The sequence below is a fragment of the Nothoprocta perdicaria genome, unplaced genomic scaffold, assembly GCF_003342845.1.
Source record: "Nothoprocta perdicaria isolate Ctin4 unplaced genomic scaffold, notPer1 scaffold_11, whole genome shotgun sequence".
Classification (NCBI taxonomy): Eukaryota; Metazoa; Chordata; class Aves; order Tinamiformes; family Tinamidae; genus Nothoprocta; species Nothoprocta perdicaria.
In genome coordinates, this window is record NW_020454205.1 from 5,358,913 (window position 1) to 5,376,432 (window position 17,520).

At 44.9% G+C, this 17,520-nt stretch overlaps 1 protein-coding gene and 1 long non-coding RNA gene across 2 annotated transcripts in view; both read left to right on the forward strand.

The window, feature by feature from the left end:
* Positions 1–2,007: 2,007 nt before the first annotated feature.
* On the forward strand, positions 2,008–4,403 carry LOC112955725. The gene is made up of 3 exons (XR_003250935.1): positions 2,008–2,049; positions 3,200–3,273; positions 4,381–4,403. It is a non-coding gene; the product is annotated as an uncharacterized LOC112955725 (long non-coding RNA).
* Positions 4,404–8,271: 3,868 nt separating this feature from the next.
* The window catches only part of CPS1 (carbamoyl-phosphate synthase 1), a 76,439-nt gene continuing 67,190 nt past the window's right edge, over positions 8,272–17,520 (forward strand). The window contains exons 1-2 of the mRNA XM_026049063.1: positions 8,272–8,365; positions 11,013–11,146. Of these exons, the coding sequence (XP_025904848.1) occupies positions 11,024–11,146 (123 nt within the window). The 5' untranslated portion in view covers positions 8,272–8,365; positions 11,013–11,023. The remainder of the gene's footprint in view (positions 8,366–11,012; positions 11,147–17,520) is intronic.

Below are 17,520 nucleotides of genomic sequence, written 5' to 3' on the forward strand. Positions count from 1 at the left end.
GAGGATCCCTTGTTCTGGATTTTCTCTTGGACCGTCTTTCCCTGGATGGTGTCCTGACAGGAATGAAGCCATCCAGCTTGTCTCCTGTCCTCTGCCTGTGATGGGGTTGTTGCTGAGGTGACTCTCCTCCTCCTCGTCATCTGAGGAGGATGTAGCTGGCACTGGAGGGTTGGGGATGAGGACTTCTTCAGTGCTTCTCAACTACATGAAAACCAAGTGGAGATTTGTCCATTTTGTGGCTATCTGTAGCCAGCTGTTTTGGACTTAAGAGCCAAAAGGATTGTGCCTGAAGAGTAAGGAGGGATTTCCATTCTGGTGCAAGCAAGTCAGGGCACGTAGTATATATTGTTGGTCTCCCACTGCTGGAGGTTTGGCTTTGGTAATGTCTCTGGCTCAATTTCAGCCCCCAAATTTCCCTCAGAATCAGCATTCCTGGAAACTTTTCTGTAGGCAAGGTAGCACATTGCCCTGTGCACAAGAGGAAAACCACCCGGGGATTTTTGTGACCACTGTAAAGGTCTTCTGGAGACAGACCAAGGGTTTCTTGTTTACCTTGTCTTTTTTAATATATGTATTTTGCTGTGATTTTTGTTTTCAGGTTTCTTTTTAAAGCAGAGACATTGAGGGCTGAAAACGTTTTGTCACATGCTACTGCTGCTGCTCAGAGCCATAGGGGCTGTATTCTTGCTCCATTTTGAGCCTTATGGCTTCTCACCTTGCAACTCCAACATTTCATCTAGGTTTACTTTCTTGTGACTTCTCTTGCAATGCAGATGAAAGGGAGAGAAATAGGCTCACAGGTGTTCAAGTTATATTTAAAGGGCAGTGTGTGTCTGCAGATACTGCTTTTCTAGCATTCTTCTCTGAAATGAGCTCATGTTTCCTGCCTGCATACTTCTCCAAGGGCTTCCCCAATGTTGTACAGTGCAAGGAGTAACCTTGTACCTAAGGAAGTAAATTCATGGAAGGCCCTTGAATTTAAGGAGCAGCAGTGTGCAGATGTTTAGCACTTAAGATGGGTGCCACTCTACAAATGATCCTATACTTGTCGAAGTTGTTTGTTGCCTCCGCTCTGAATGGTGTAAGATAAATTGACATGGTCCTTTGTAGGGAGGCCCACCCAGGATGCTGGAGAAAAGGCAGGTCCCAAAAGAGAAACTCTTTCGTGCTGTGTCTGTTAGCAGCGCTGGGCTCAAGACATGAAGGTCAGCAACTTCTGTTTATCTTGTGCTACGTGGATTTTGAACCTGGGCGAAGCAACCACGAGTTTGGTTGCAAGGAACTACGTGGATCTACTCCAGATGATGCAGATGTGGCTTTAGTGCCTGTTTATCCCTTGGAGTTGGAGTGATACAATGGAAATGTCCCAGGTTTTCTTTAACCCGTGTAGAGGATGGAAAAAGGTGTGAAAACGTAGTATTTCCAATGTGGAGAGGTGGAAAACTATTTCAAAGACTAAAGAATTGCTCGTAGTTTATTTTGCTCTTTGGAGAGGTATAAACTGTTGCTCTGTGGTTTTGGGGGAGGAGAGGGAGTGCAAGCAGACACAGTGTGAAATTCATCTGTTTCCCTCATAACCCTTTGCAAAGTGGAAATTGTATAAATTGGCTCGCTGGCAGGATGGAAGGAAATGCTGTTAAAGGACCCTTTGTTTTCAGAATGGATGCTAGCACAAAGGAAGGAACATAGGTTGAAGCAGAGATTTATTTTGTGAAGTGTGTCCTGGAACCCATTTTCCTGGCAAAGGCAGAATTGGCTGCAGAGGGCAGTCTGAGCTGAGCTACAGGCTGGGATTTGCCTCATAGGAGATCATGGGTTGGTCCTTAACACCACTTTCAGGCTGCTTCCAAAATATTTTGACTCTTCCCCCCACCATGGATTTTTGCTGCTGAAGCATCAGTCCCTTCTCCCAACCAGTTCATGAATCTTGTATGTGCTAAATTAAAATATCTGTTGCAGGAAGCTCATAGCAGGATGGTGGTAGCAAAAAGGGAAAGGGAAGCATTTGGAGTGTACCGGCACTGCTGTTGGAGCTGCTGGATTGCACAGGTGAATATGTTGGGGAGAAAAGCCTGTACGTTGCCAGGATGAGGCACGGTGTTAAAGCTCAGGGAGCAGGAGAGCTGGGGCAACCCCAGGAATTCAGATGGATGAGGGTTTTGAGCCTCTTGGACTCAGCAGAGTAGAAGTAGCTTGAGTCTTTTCCAAAGTCACGCTAGCTCTGGCTCAGGACCAGATTTTCCTGCTGTTGCTGCTGGAAATCAGGCCCATGCTGCCCAAACTGTGCTTCCAAATTCTTCAGAGCACACTCCTGCGGGTGCCGCAGCTGCAAGGGGATTGCTAGGGGAGGAGGGAGAGAATTAGGTTGTCTGGAAAGGTTAAATGTGATTTTTTGGAGTGCATGACTGGCTGACTTGCTGCCTGGAACAGGAAAGAAGGAACATTTGTGTAAAGCATTCTTGCAGCTTTGCAGCTGAGATCCCCTAACAACGCTTCCGTGCATCCTGCCCACCAGCTGATATACTCTTTGCACCCCATCATTCCTAAATAGTGTGCTTAATTCAAGCAGTGCTTTCTGTTGCTGGGATTTCTTCCTTTTTCGAAGCAGGCAGTACAAAGCCCAGGCAGGAGCGAGCTGTATCCCAGCTCCGTGTGTTGCTTCTGTGCTGCTTGGAGCTGCCAGCAGCACTTCCTTACAAAGCAGTCTCTTGATAAGCTTGCACCTATGTCCCTGTTTAGAGAATTTGTTTTTTTTCCCCCTGCAGTCACTCTAAGACACTTCAGATGCTACCGCTCCAGATAGTCACCTTTTGTCTTGTGTCAGCTTTGATATGTCAACCGTGGTGGTGCTGTTCTGTAGTCTAAGACTCCTGTGCAATAAAGGATGCATCTAATTTCTGGGCAGCTGCCCAAGCTGGAGAATACCCCAAGGTTATATTTGCAAGAAGCTTGTGTTACGGGGGGGGTATGCAGCAATACGGAGTTGTTTAGAAAAAGCAGCGCTTCCAAGTATTTTTATTCCATAACTGAACAACTGTGGGCTAGGTTTAAGTGAGAATTTCACTGAGAAAATGTCAGCTTATCACGGACAGTAAATGCCAGTGATCTTTGATACCTCACTGTGTGGATACCTGCTTTTCAAGTATGCCCAATTCTGAGAGATTCTGACTTTTGAGGCTTTATTTCCTCTTTGAATCAGGAACTGCAGACTGAGGCCATTCCTGCTCACGTGGCTACATAAGCCAGCTCCTGATCTTTGCTGTGGTTTCTGAAGTACGTGCTGTTCTGGGGTCGCTTTTAGCAGAGGAATGAAATGAAAACATTGCAGTGTCCTCAGCTGTGGTGGGTTTTGGCATATTAGCTCAATCTTACTGTGTTGTAAGACTTTGGTTCCTTTGGTCATAACAAAGGTATTGGAATGAAGTGGCAGCAAATGAGTCAAGCTGATTTCACTACACCTATGGCAATGGATAAATACAAAGCACTGTGGTGTATTTGGATGACTTAAATATATACAGATAAATATATACAGATAAACTAATAGGCTACCTTGATACTACACACCTGTGTATTTGGACTATTCATTTTACTAATACCTGATAATATTCTCGTCACACCTGTACAAATAGCTAACTATCCTAGCATGAAAGTCTGTGTTAAGACCACTTCACTGAAATGTGCACCAATAGCTCCTTAAAGAAAAAGTATGTTTGATAGTCAGGCACCAATTTTACCAATTTTGTGGGGGTGAGAAATGAGAAAATGGTGGCTGCATGAGAAAACAGCCCCTGTTCACAGACACAGGCCCTCTTTAATCTTTGTGGGAGAAGCCTATTTCTGTGGCTTCTCTAAGGAAGGAGCTAAAGTCAAGAGGTGTGTTTGGTGAGGGGCAAGTACAGCAGCAGGTGTTGCTGGTTACGAAGCTTTATCGAGTGTCTCTCATGCCTGTGGAGAGCTACACGGTCTTAAAGTTAACTCACCCACTTGTAGCATTTCCTCATTTATGTTATAAAAATGCCTGCTGAATAGATGGTGTTGGAGGTCTTTGGTTGAAGTTTTGAATGTTTACTTGAGAGTATTAATTACATTTTTCAGACCTCTTCCATCTCCTGTCCTAAGCACCATTTTCTAGTCTGTTTAAAAAAACAAAAAAAAAAAAAAAAAAAAAAAAAAAAACAAAAAAAAAAAACAGAAAAGTCAACCCTGTTCTCCCTTCCCCAGCTAAATAGGGTTATTAAGTTATATAGCAGAACTGTGTTGTCCTGTGTGAAGAGCTGTCCCCTCACTCGTGTCTGCATATCTATGTGATGCTTTCCTGCCCAAACAGTGCACAGTGGCTGAAGCTTTTTATCCTTTTGGTTTTTTTTTTTTTCTTTTCAGAGTAATCACAGGAAGAGAAGAAAAAAGCAAACATTTTGCAAGTCCTTCCATTATGGAGTACCAAGCATGAAGCAATAAGTAAAATGCTGTTTGGTCAGGGATGCTGCATATGTGGTAGGTGGCCAAGGCCATGTTAAGTAACTCTTCTGAAATGTTAACTCCTGCTTCGACCAAAACCAGGAAGAGCCAGTACGGTGCAGTCTGGTGCTCATGGATAAGATATTAGGCTGGGGAGAAATTCTGTCTCTCATTTTCACAGCATATAAGCCTAACATTGAATCTTGAGCAAATGCAACTAATCTTGCCTTGTAAGGTCATGTTATTTTTAAACTGTGTAAAGAATGTGTAGCGTGGGCAAGAGGGTGTTTGTGCAGTCTTTTTGATGTGTTTTTCTTTCATAAAGCTGGCCTGGCCTTTTTAGTGATCCCTGGGAGCAAACCAGTGGAGTGTTTGAGCCTCTGGAATCACAAGGGAGAAGGACTGATTCCTAATCCTGGTCCTGCTTTGTAAAAAAACAAAACACAAGTCATTTTATGAAATGTCAGGGAATAAAAACCTTGCTGCCTTCCAAACATCTTCCAGTAAATCAAGTTGAGTACTGGACTAGAGACAGACACTGTGGACTCTTATCTGGGTAGCTACAGGGCGCCTAGGGCCAGTCTGTTAGTTGTGTCTGCATGAAAATAAGAGGAGTGTTTGACATGCAGGGCTCAGCAGTGGCTTTGGGAGTAAACTGCCCTTTGCAGAGTAGTTATTACTATGTGGGCTACTACTCTTGGCTGCTCTCAGTTTTAGCTAAGTAAGGTTTTTTTTTTTGCAATTGGCCTTTTGGAATGATGTCGGTCTCCTTCAGAAACTATAAGGGTTTTTTTTCTATTACTTCGAAATCAGCTGATCTAAGTGGAGCTACTAATCCCAGTGGCAATGGAATTTGACCCATTTCCAAGACTTTGATTCTTCTTCTCTTGCTGAAGATAAGGAAAGAACCTTATCTTTGTCCAGCTTGGGTGAAACATGGGCTCAGTATCCCAGATAGCAGCTGAGCATGGCCTGGGCTACTCAAGTCTGAAAGAAAAGTTTAATCTCCTCGAAAATGGGTTTTCTCTAACCTAGGAATGGATATAACAGCCTTGTTGCCAAGCATCATATGAATCACACTGGTCAAAAGTCTGTCTTGATTACTGTGATAGGAGAGATCTGGAGAGGAAGGGGGCTACTGAGATGGGCAATTTGAAGTAATTTGCCCTCTTTTTAAAGGTCCATGTGATGTTGCTGTGGGATATTCAATTATTTGGTTGCAATACTATTTTCCTTTTACAAAATAAAAAGTCTTCAATATATTTTAAAAAGTGATATGGGAAATTAAACTGCTGATCAGGACCTGATGATCATTAACACTTGTGTCTTGACGACCCTTTGGTGTTTGCTGCTGCCCATGGATGCTCATTTGGATGTGTGCCTTCTCCTCAAGAAAAGAGACATTGAACACCAGGGTCTGTTTTCACAGCTCCCTATTTACCTTGCAGAGCTAAATTGCTTTTAGCTGTCAGACTGAGCTAGTATTCTTGAAGAAAAATAATAATAAAAAAAAGAAACTGCATTATAATTAGGTTTTGATACTTTTTGACATTTTGGTTACAAAAATCAAAATAGAAGTTTTCATTTAGTTTTTAACTGAAAGTTTTCTTGGTTTGTATTCTGAAAACAAAAATGAAAATTTCAGCTTGAGAGAGATCTGTTCCTTCACTAAAATATATATATTTCTGCGAAAGTTGAAATAACTACTTGTGTTTTTCTAAGAAATTGATTTTTTGAGAAACTGTTTAAACATCTCAATATAAAAATATTCTTTTGTGTCTCAAACATAGTGAAATTCAGCTAGAGATAGGAAGATGTTTAAGTTAGCTGCTGTTATACATCCCTGTTTTTGTTTTGAATTGGGTGCTTGTTAGCCAAAGACCCACCAGCTTCTGTACTGTATCCAGAAGCTTTCCCAAAATGAGCCTTGTGTGTCTTATTCAAGTAATATTTGCAATTTATGCTGGGCTCTCAGGATTTAGATCGGCAAATTCTTCTTCACCCACATGAATCCCCTGAGGACTGCAGGGTTGGGACTCAGGAATGAGGTGGCTGTGCTTTTAAAAGCAGATATTACCTTGTTTTTTGGAGAGGCTGTTCCATTCTGCAGGGAAGTTAAACTTCAGGAGGATTCCAGCTGTTCATGGTATAAGGTACAAGTCAATAGAGTTAGGCAGCCAGGGTCTGTCCTGCTGGGAAAAAAACAATCTTGGGGGGGGGGGGAAGAAGAAACAAGGAGAAAAGATGTAAGGGGGGCAATTTAATTCTGCTGTGTTTCAGGTTAAAATCTGCAAGCCAATTACAGGTCTTTACAGTTTTGTCTTTTGAATCAGCTTAAAGTGTTCTTATTTTCTCTCCCTATTTATTTGAGCCTTTCTCTAGGAGATAGAGAAGATGCAAAATAAATTGGTGTGAAGATAGAGGCAGGCAAACAAAAGCTAAGTATCTGACTGTGCAGCTAGTGTGACATGATCCTGTCATGGTTATGATGACTGTGAGTTAGTTTTTCCCGCTGTGCTTCCCAACAGTTTTTCCTTGAACATGTTATTCAACAGCTGTTTTTCTTCAGCAGGAGGGTCCTTCTCTGTGGCACTATGGACCCGAAAGCCAGGACTTCCTGAAGCTTCTCCACAAGGAAAAGTGAGGATGGGGTGGAGCAGAGCTGCGGATAAGTGTGGAGTGCACTGCCTTGGCACTACTCTGGTCTGGTGGGTAAAACTGCATTTAAAGATGCCTCTTTGTTCATGCTTATCTCACTAGGACCTGTTTTTGTCTTTAAAAAGAAATGGAAAAAGTCCTAATGTGTATTTAATTACTCTGTTTCTTTTTTTCTTAGCTTAAAAATATTTTGCCTTTGAGCTCAGGATAGAATATGTTTAAGGTGAGCTCTAGGCTACCTGAGATATTCCCTCAAAACTGGAATAGATGGATAAAAATTCAGCCTGATGTTTTCTTAGTTAATTCTAATGTATTCTTACTTAATTCTGATGTATTCTGCTTAATTCTAATGTATTCAAGTCAATAATTAAAAAAAAGTAATAAATAAGAGTAATAAAAGCAGTTGGATGTGCTTTTGGATAACAGTCTCTCCATCTCTAAGGGATAAAGCAGGTGGATTTTTAAGAAGGCTTGCTGGTAAGCTAGACAAAATGATTGCCAGTGTTTATGCCACATGAAGGCACTCAGAAACAATAAGAGAGCCTGCAGGATTTTTGACAGGTGGAAATGGAAGGGACATTCCTATGGCCAAAGTTTGATTGCTCCCCATCTGTGTGGAGTTTTACCTGCATCAAAGCAGCCCTTGGCAGGAGCTGTCGCACCCCAGGTGTGGTGGAACAGATTAGCCATCCTGCCAGCCCACAGCGTACTAACCTGTATATATTTTCCTGCTGGATTTCCTGAGCTTTCCCATCATACCAGCATGGATGTGCAGTGTGGTTTGGGTGGGATGAGCTGCTGGCCGCAGGGCAGTGGCTGCCCTGCCTTTGGAGCAGCTGTGCTGGTGAGTTCCATGTGTGTGGGATATCCGAGGCTTCCAGCAGGCTCTGATCTCCAGCTGTGAGCTCTGTGAGTCGATCTGTGCCGCTGCAGCAGAGACAGCCAGTGTTGCTGGGTGCTCAGGAACTCTGGAGGAATATATGGAGTTGTCAGATTCTGGTAACGCCAGATCCCATCTGCAGAAACTCCGCAAGACTTGAATGTATCCTAACTTGAAATGCAGCTTTTTACTCACCTTCTAGTGCTGAATCCCTTAGGTTATGTCCTAAAATGCTCTATCACAGCTACACACCTCTTTTGTCTAGAAAGACTGAAGTTCTGTGGTAACAACTGCTGCCATGTGGCTGGACTTGAAGAAAAGGGGAAAATGTCAGGATGCAGAGTCATGTGGGTCGCTCAGGGTGAATCAGTGAGTACCCGGATCTGAAGATTGCCTTTTGATCTACTATGAACTCCTCCTATTAAAATTTAAAATAACTTCTTTCTTCCTAAACCTTCTCTTAGAACAGACCATAGAGAAACATAAAAAACATTCAGGCTGTGGCTCAAATAACTGAAGTCAAGAGATCTAAGGCATAAGGCTTGTACGTGATTCTTACTCTTTTCAATCTCTACCCATACATACTTAGGCGAAGCTCACCCTTAGCTGTGAAATTCTTGGCTTGTGACACTTTGCATTCTGATTACTTGGCTTTATTCCAAGTGCTTCATTTTATCTGAGAGGGGCTCAGAGCAGCAGGTCGGCAAGTGTAACTGGCTGCTGTCCCTTCCTGAGCAGTCCAAGGGGATCAGGTGATGGAGGACGTGTTGGTGCTGCCTGTTCATTTGCATGTGGGCAAAAAACTGGCTATTTCTGTGCAATTCGTAGTGAGGAAATAAACTGAAGCTGAGGCCTTAAAGGTCGTAGGGGGTTGATAGAGTTGTTAGCAAGGTGCTGTGAACAGAAATTCACTTCCCTAGCTCGAGCTTATTGTTGTATCACTGTAGTGCTCATGTCTGATAGACCAAGGCCTGATTAGAAAACGTGTGGCAAATCTTAGCATTAGTGAGGTGCTTTCTGAGCTCCCCTCTCCGTTTCTTGGAGAAATGGAAGCTTCCCTTGAAACTGAAGGGTTTCCAAGTCACTTTGGCATATTCCCTGGTAGTTGTAGGGAAGGAGAAGGGTGTTTGTCTTATTTCCAGTGGCTACAGGAATTTCAGTTTTTTGGCCCCTTCAATTGCTCTGCTTTTCTGCTCAGGACGTTTTTGGAATGTGTTTTAGTTGGGGAAAGGCAGGGTGGTCAGAAACCAGACACAATCTGACAGATGGCCGGAGCTGGCTTCCAGAAGCAGCTGAAGGACGCTTGGAAAAATTTCCTCTCTGATCTAAAAGGAGAGTCCAAACAATTCACATGGGCTGCTTGGGCACTGAACCCAGTCCTCATTTTGGGGGAGGTTTATGCCCATTGAGCTCTAAGGTGCAGGCAGTTATTTGGGCTTTTCAGTAGTGGGAATCTGTCCACAAATTGATTTCAATCTCTTGTCCTTCAGATGGAAGGAAGCTCTCCTGTACTGCACATGAGAGTTCATGTGTGTTTGTAGAAAAATGGTGGAGTCTTTGCTAGAGCACATGTTCATCAGTGAGCAGCAGGGAGCCCTGTTAACTTCCTTCTCCCAGCTTAGCGCAGCTGTAAAGCTTATCTTTAAGCTGTGAACTCCTCTGCACTTGGTTTCTCTTCCATCCTGTCTCTTTCCATCATGTGGATCTTGCCTTTTCTCCTGTGTTTCTCATCTGTGCTCCAACATGCTATCCATCATACCAAAGGTCCTCTCTCTGCCTTTTGTTGGTGCTCTGCTGTTCAACCTACTGCTGCCACAAGCTGTGCAGGAAACACTTTCATGTGCTCCTCGCATTGATTTCTGACTGATCTTGAACCTCTGTATACAAAGGAGTGCTAATTGTTACTGTCCATGGTTAGGAAAGGTCAGGTAAATCTTTTAAAGAAGTGTGTGTGAGCTGCTCAAAAAAGTCTGAATATCTATTTTTTCTCTTTGTGCTAATTGCAGCTTTGATCACCTGGGTTTTGAAAGATGCCACACTGCTTTAATTCATGAAGGAGAATAATGTGCATTCTTCCTTCACAGCTTGTGTGTTCATTAGACATTTTCACCTCTGGCTAATGAGGAACATAATTTTTTTTGAAGACGATAGTGTGGGGTTGTAGGAGATACGTGATAGTTATCAAGGTCTGTAATCAGTTAGGCGACAGCATATGGAACGTTTCGTCTCGTTTCAGCTGCTGTCCATTGAAATTTTGCCAAAAAGCTGATTTCTCTCTTTTTTTTTCTTTTTTTTTTTTTTGGGCAATGTCCTTTTATTTATAGAGAGGCAGCACTTTGGGTCCCTAGATGGGGTTTCTGGTGGCTATATACTCTTCAAAAAAACAGAATAAAAAGATCACAGCTTTCCACAGAATTTAGTCCTCCTGTTTTCCTCCTTTCATTACCAGTATGTTTGTAGCAGTCAGATGTCCATCTTGCTGCTGGTGGACTTCCAGTTGTGCACTGGAGAACACTAGAAAGCCCACGATGAACAGAAAATCTTAATTTGCATGGACCATGTGCTGCTAGGATAACAAGTGGTGCTTTTCCCCCTCTCCTAGGGACATAATAACCCAGATGCTTGTTTCCATGCATGAAGACTCTCATCAAGGCTGTGGGTGCAACTTCTTTAGCAGGTTTTGCTGTCCTCCAGCAGGCAGAGCTAATATTTGGCCTGTGGTGCAACACCTATGACAGTACTTAGAAGGCAACTTGAAGAAAAATGTTGCAAGGGAGTCTCAGCAAGCCCTCCTCAGAGGGGCAGGAGGAGGTGGGGCTGCAGCCAGGACTTTTAATGGCTGCATGAATGGGGAGGTGTGGGGCATTGCTGTGCAACTGGTTGGGTGTCCTGGCTGCCTCTGAGCTCTCTTTCCTGTAGTCTGCAAGGGCGAACTGTGTGTGTCAAATTCTGGAGAGAGGCAAACAAGTGGCTTTTTGTTTTGTCTTGTGATCTCTAAGCCTTATTTCCTCATCAGCAAGCTTCAAGATGACAAGAATTCTGACGGCTTGCAAAGTGGCGAAGGCTTTGAAAGGCAGATTGGAGTTCTGCACTGTGTCTGCTCATCACTGGAGTTTCCCAAGGACTGGTACCAGGTTGTTGAGCATCAAGGTAACAGTGACTAAGCTGCTCTGTCTCTAGATGTTTGGCATGCTGGGAGGTAGCCCACTGCGGATAAGGTTTGCTTAGACACATAAAAATGGATCAGAAGGGTCTGAACCCTAACCAAAGGATTTTCTTGACTACAGGGCTTTATTGGGTAAGCAAATAGTTTGGTAGTCTGGAATGGAATTTTCTGGGGTAAATTGCACAAAAATGGTGGAAGTTCCTGGTTGCTGTTAATTCTTATCTGATGTTTCTTTGCAAACACCCTACATTTCTGTAGGGCTGGTAGCTAGCAGAGGCAGCTCCTTTGGTCCCTCTCAGCCCGATTCAGCAACGCACTTAAATGCGTGTGTAACTTTGAGCATGTGAGTAATCCTGTTGGGTCCTTGTAGGATCCATTTTCAATGTATGAGAAACCAGGTTGGTTCTGACACTAATCAGAGAGGTAGAGTCAACCCTCTGTGAATGCTTTAGGGCATCAGCCATTCATTCTCCGGTGTTAGTTCGAATCCTCAGCTTTCTTTTGCTTTTCATTACAAGAGCTGCATTTCCTCAGCTTTGCCAGTGAAACTCGGGCAGTTAGAGCAGAGCACAGTGGTGAAGTGGGACATTCTGTGTGAAATGTAGCATTGGGGATGTTTTGACACCAGGCACAAACAAAATGAAGCTCTTGCACATGTGTCCTTTTAGATCAACAGTGCAGTAGAATTAGTGACCTGAGAAATGATGCTTCAGGGGTGAAGGGAGGATCCCTGGGAACCTTGTGCTGTGGTACCCAGTGATGCAGCTTCACATGGTGCAGTGGAGGAGCAAACGGATTAATACCATTAATGTCCACTCTAGATTCAGGTTTCCCTTACCTGTTCCATGGCCACTGATTTGTAAGAGAAAGCAGATCTCAGCTCCTGACAACAGACCTTTTAAACCTGAAAACTCAGATGCAAAGAAAAAATGAAGGTGGGAAGAAGCTTCCCTATTTTTCTTATCCCTTGTTCAATTTTCTCCCCTGTGCTTGGAGGCAGGCCGTGTATTTTTATTGCTGTGCTTGCTCATGGACCAGTCTTCCCCTCTCTGGCAGTGTGCAGCAGGCAAGGACTGTTACCTGGCTCACTGTGCCTTACAACCCAGCAGTAATCTTCCTCTTAGCAGCTTGATCCTGATGGTGCAATCAGATCTGCCTTAGGAGGATGTTATTTCTGCCTGTGATGACAGCAGGAATCCTGCTCGGGAATTAGAAACCTGCCATGATTACCAGTCTCCTCAGGGGCACTATCTGAAGAGGCAGTAGATTGTGATTGTGTATGAAAGAGATGACACAAGCTGTGATGGGGGAGTTAAAGTTCCTCCCCAAGACTGCAGACGCTTTGTGCATCTCGGCACTGGACAGGAAAGTGTCTCCTGGGTGTGACAGAAGAAAGTGTGACAGTTCTGGCTGTCTCTTCCGGAGATTTTATGCTTCAAATTGAAATGGGATGAGAGGGAAAGGAGAAATTCCACCACCAGTCTTGCTAGATCCCTGGAAGCTGTGAGGGAAGGTCCTGCACTCTGAAGTTGCTGTTTCTAGGGTGTAAGAGCTCAGGTTCCTAACTGGTAGCTGGTTTATCACTGGTTGATGCCTGTAGCGTTTGTGTGTTTTGTGTCGCCAAACAGGGATCTGGGCAGATGCACTCGAGTTCACCAGGGCTTCAGAAAGCGTGTAGCCACGTAAGCAGGACTGAACAGCTCTGCTAAAACAGCATCCTGGGTTGTTGCTATTGCTTCTGATCCCTAAGTAGGTGCTCACAGCTGGTTCTGATGCATCTGCTGTGTCAAAGTGCAGCAGCCAAAGGCTTGTGGCACACTGTGAGAGGTCAGTTGAGAAGCAAATCACTGTGGCAGGATGTCGTAACCACAAACTAAAAGGCAGCTTGTGCTGGTAAAGCTCTGTAGCCTGTGGTTAGGGCTGCTGGCTCAGTATTTGCTGAGACTGTGTTTTATTTATGTGCTCCAGGGCAATTGTGGTAGGCACCTATAGCTGACTGGTTCTTATGTATTCTTCTGCTGGTGGATTAGCATCTGACGCTTGGATCTGCCATCTTCAATGACAGATTGATGATGTTAGCTGTGTATTTTGTCCCTTGTTCAAGGACTTTGCAGTGGCAGACTGATCAGGTCACAGCTTGTAACGCTGAGATACCTGATGAAGGAGCTTCGGGCCCCTGGAGAACTGCCCTGCTGAGATGCACTTAGAGTAGTTGCTGTTCTCACCCTCACTGCAGCGTGGGGTGCTAGCAGCCCAGCAGCTTCTTTCTGACCTGGACATTGAGACTGTTGCAGGTCGGGACTCAAAACCTGGAAGACCAAAACTTGAACCTTTGCTGTCTTGGGGCTGCTACTTTAGGCAGTGTCAGGCTCTTCTATCACTATTTGCGGGGCTTGCAGGGGTCGAAGGGCCTCTGTAATGTAGCTGTGCAAGCAGTAAACCAGCAGTTTACTCATAAGTGATCTTAAAATGCCGACCTGTTGCATAGCTTTGCTTCAGGGTGTAGTAGTTGATCACAGTGTGAGACAAGTGACCAGCAGGCATCTTACGGTTAGGCTTGGTGCATTGTCTATCGTTGTGGATAATGGATATTTGTAGGAAGACTGGAAAAAGGGAGTGCAATGCCCAGAAATTAAGGTGTGGGGGCTAATGACAGTGTAGGTAATGATCCTGTTAGTGTAGGTTTTAATGAGTGCCTAGTTGCCTTTGCTCCTTCTCAGCAGTCTATTTTAGGGAGCACAACAAAATGCAACAAAAATCCTGATCTGGGTATAGTCTAAGAGAAGTATTAACATGAAGGAGAGGTGGTAGTTTTAGCAGAAATCCTAATAATTATTCTTGTAGGGCTGTTTTCTGCCCAGTTGAACCCAGCATGTGTGAGGAGGCCTCACTTCAGATGAGCAGTTGGAGACGGGAGGACTCGTGTTTCTGTTTCCCTTCCTTTGCATCTCATCTGCCCTGCAGCAGAGAGGCAGCATCCTCGGCCAGAGGGAGCCCTTCCTTGCAGCCAGGGGTTGAGTTTGCCCCAGAGAGCAGCTCTGAGACCTCCCTGGACGTCACCTGGGAGAAGGAGCCTTTTGGTGAGGCCGAAGGGCTCCGTGTCGCAGCCTTCAGGGTGATTGCAAGTCATTTAGTGCTCCCCTGAGGCCAGTGTAGTTAAATAGGGATGTAAAGATTAGTATGAGCAATAAACAGGTGGCTCATACCCATATACCTGTCTCAGTAAGGAGAGAATCAGAGGAGCTATAGAAGCCACTGGGAGCAAGCTTAGAAGTACAGTGAGGAGGAGAATAAGAAAATTTGAGTGCTGGATTTAGGGACCATGTCAGGTAACTGTGAACAGGCTCCTCGGGTATATTTTGAAGCAGATGAAAGAGGGCCCTGGTCTTGCCCCCAGGCTGCTGCATGGGTGTTAGGTGAGTGGGAGCAATTAACAGGGCTCCCTGCCCACACCACAACCTCTGTAGATGGCAGGGCTGGAGAGACAGAGCAAATAGTGTTGTTTCTGTGAAGAGCCTTAAGAAACAGTGCAGGTTTGAGTTGCAGGAGCTGTGTTCTTTATACTGTGGCATCCTTGCTGCGTTTCTTGCTTTCTCTTTGGTTTTGATGATAAAGGAGCTAACCAAAAACCTCTCCCTAGAGATCGCCTGAATGTGAATCTGCTTTTGATGCTAAAGATTTTGACTTGGCTTTTGATTCATTTTTAATTCTTGCCTTTCTGCTTTTCATAGTCTTAGCCAGAAGCAAATGTGCTAAAATAAGACTGAAAAAAAAACAACTTGGTGAAAGAAGACCTGGCTGTGAGCAATGTCCAGATAGATTTCCAGCCTGTGATAGCTTAGTGCTTCCAAAAGGAGATGTGTTTTTCAGCAGAGAGGATCCTCCACTTTGTTGCTGGTTATTTGGTCTTGAGAGAGTGGACGGAGTACAGTCCTGGCCCTGCATTTCCACAGTACAGGAAATCTGATGGGAGTTTGGCCTCTAATGCTGTTCTGGAAGGGTCAGCTGTTAGGCACCTGACCAAATGTGTGTGTTGTGTCTAGGAATGTTGTGCTGTGTGGAGCTGGGGCCTGTCTTAGGAAGGACTTGCTTTATCAGCCCTTACTGGAGGGGAACAACGTGGCCAGGGCTGGGGTGGAGCCCCTCTTGTGCCTGTGCTGGTCACCAGGGCCTCACCTGGCTTTGGGACCCAGTGTCCCTTGAGCTCTCCGGGTTTATCCAGGCTTTGCCCCAGGAAACTGCGGGATGTCTGTGGAGGGAAGTGCTTGGAGCGGCTTGGATGGTTATTATGTCAGAAGAGTTTGAATTCTGAAGCGGGGGGGAAAAAAATTACCTGTTCAGCTTGCAGGAAAGGAGTTTATAGCAGACGTGCCATAAAAAGCAAATTGTACTGCAGATCTTGTGGGATTCAGCAGTTCTTTATCATCCGTCCTGTAAATGGGGAGGGGTGCTGGAGCAAGGAATGCAACTGCAACTAAATTCATCCGCTTCTTGACTACTACTTTTAACAGCTCCAGTGTCTTGGCTACTTCATCTATGAAGTGCTCAGTGCAGAGGCACCCGAGCTAGTTAACTCTTCCAGCTGCTGTGACAATACGCACAAAATCCAGCAATACTGTGGAGATGGCTGAGAGGACATCTCCATCCTCAGAGGTCCTCAGGAGCCATGCAGCCTCTCTGGAGCCCAGGGAGCTGTGTTAAGGTAACGTTGCCAGTGAGTAGGAAGGAGAAATCAGATTGTAAATGGTGCATGTCACAGTGGGTGCCTGTGCAGGAAACGTTTTAGTCAAAAATAAAGATTTATTCTATGCTACGTAGGGAGACTTCTGAAAAGCAAGGAGATAAAAGGACCTCACAGCAGCTCTTTTGTTTCTTCTTATTACTATTTTTTTAAAGTGCTAATTTCTCCCAGCTAGATCCAGATTGGGTCAACTGACCTTTTTAATTGCCTGTAAATTAGCTTTCACGTTACAAACAAAACTGAAAAGACAAGGTAGGTTGGCAGCTTAGGGATGTGGTAACACCTCCACTAGAAATGTAAGCAAGAATAATTGCTCCAAGAACACTCAGCGAGCAGACTAAGCTCTTAATTAAGAATAATAAATCGAAGAGGGGAGGGAAATACCTGAACATTTCTCCCTTGTAGCTGAACACGTGTGCAGTTTATGATCTCGTGTGTACAAGCGCAGGTGGCCTGTTGTGGGCAGGGAAGGACGGGCAGATTCCTGTCAGCAGTTCCAACGAGGAGAGGCTCGAGGGTCATGGTAATGGCTGTGGATTTTGGCCTTTAGGAGCTCAATGTATTTTAACTTCTCCAGCCATTCCTACAAAGCGGACTTCGCTTCCCAGAGGAATCCCCACCAAGGGTCTTGCAGCTGTGGCTGCGATTGCACTTGCCCAGCTTGTGCCACTGGGGCAGAGCTTCCCAAAAGTTTATGCCCTGGAGATGAAGGCTGTGGGAGAAGCAGGTTCCTGAGCTCCGTGCCCATGTCGGTGTGGGCTGCATTTTGGCAGGGGTCGGGAAGGGGCGAGGGCCTGTCGAGGACCAGGCCTCAAGTGGCTGCCTGTCTGCGGGCCCGTGGCCCGAGCCCTGCTGCTGCTCTGGCTGCAGAGCTGCTCTCGGGAAGAAGCATCTCTGCTGTGGCAGGGAGAAAGCCCTGCCTCGGAGCAGCCACTGCTGCTCAGAGGTGTTTCGGAGTGAGCAGCTTTCTCTAGCGACAGGCTCAGTGAGATTTGGGAGCTGACCAAGCTGCAATTTCTGCTCGAGCTACATCTAGGGGATTTAGCTGCAAAACCTGTATTTATAAGCATAGAGGGAGTTCGGTGCTGCTGACTCTCCCACCCTGTGGTATGGGAGACTCAGAAATGATGGCTGATCCTATTGAGAATGACTGGATGTTTGACACTAATGAGGAAAAAATGCAAGGCTAAAACCATCCCAGATGCACAGAATTCAATTACTTGGCAGTGTGGTTTGGTTTTTAGTGTATTTTGCAGTACATTAGTAATTGATCTGCGCAGTATTTATAACTGCAGAGAAACCCTAGATGAATGTTTGCCATGATTGTTACAAAATGTTCAATTCTGGGAATGAAATTTCTCCTCACTGTGATTGTTCCTCTGATTTACAGCTAATGGAAAAGAGCTCTTCTGTGCCTTTCTGCAACAAATTGATCTCGGTTCCTCTCTTAAAAACCCCAATGCAAAGAATTTTTCTGCTTTAAAAAGAAATATGAAGGATCACACTGTAAGAAATGCTGAGAGCTGCTGCCTGGTGTACCAGCTTGTCCCATCTCCCATGGCTTAGGGTACTGGGCTTCCTGTGCTGGACTTGCTCTGTGACTGCATCTCCAGGCCC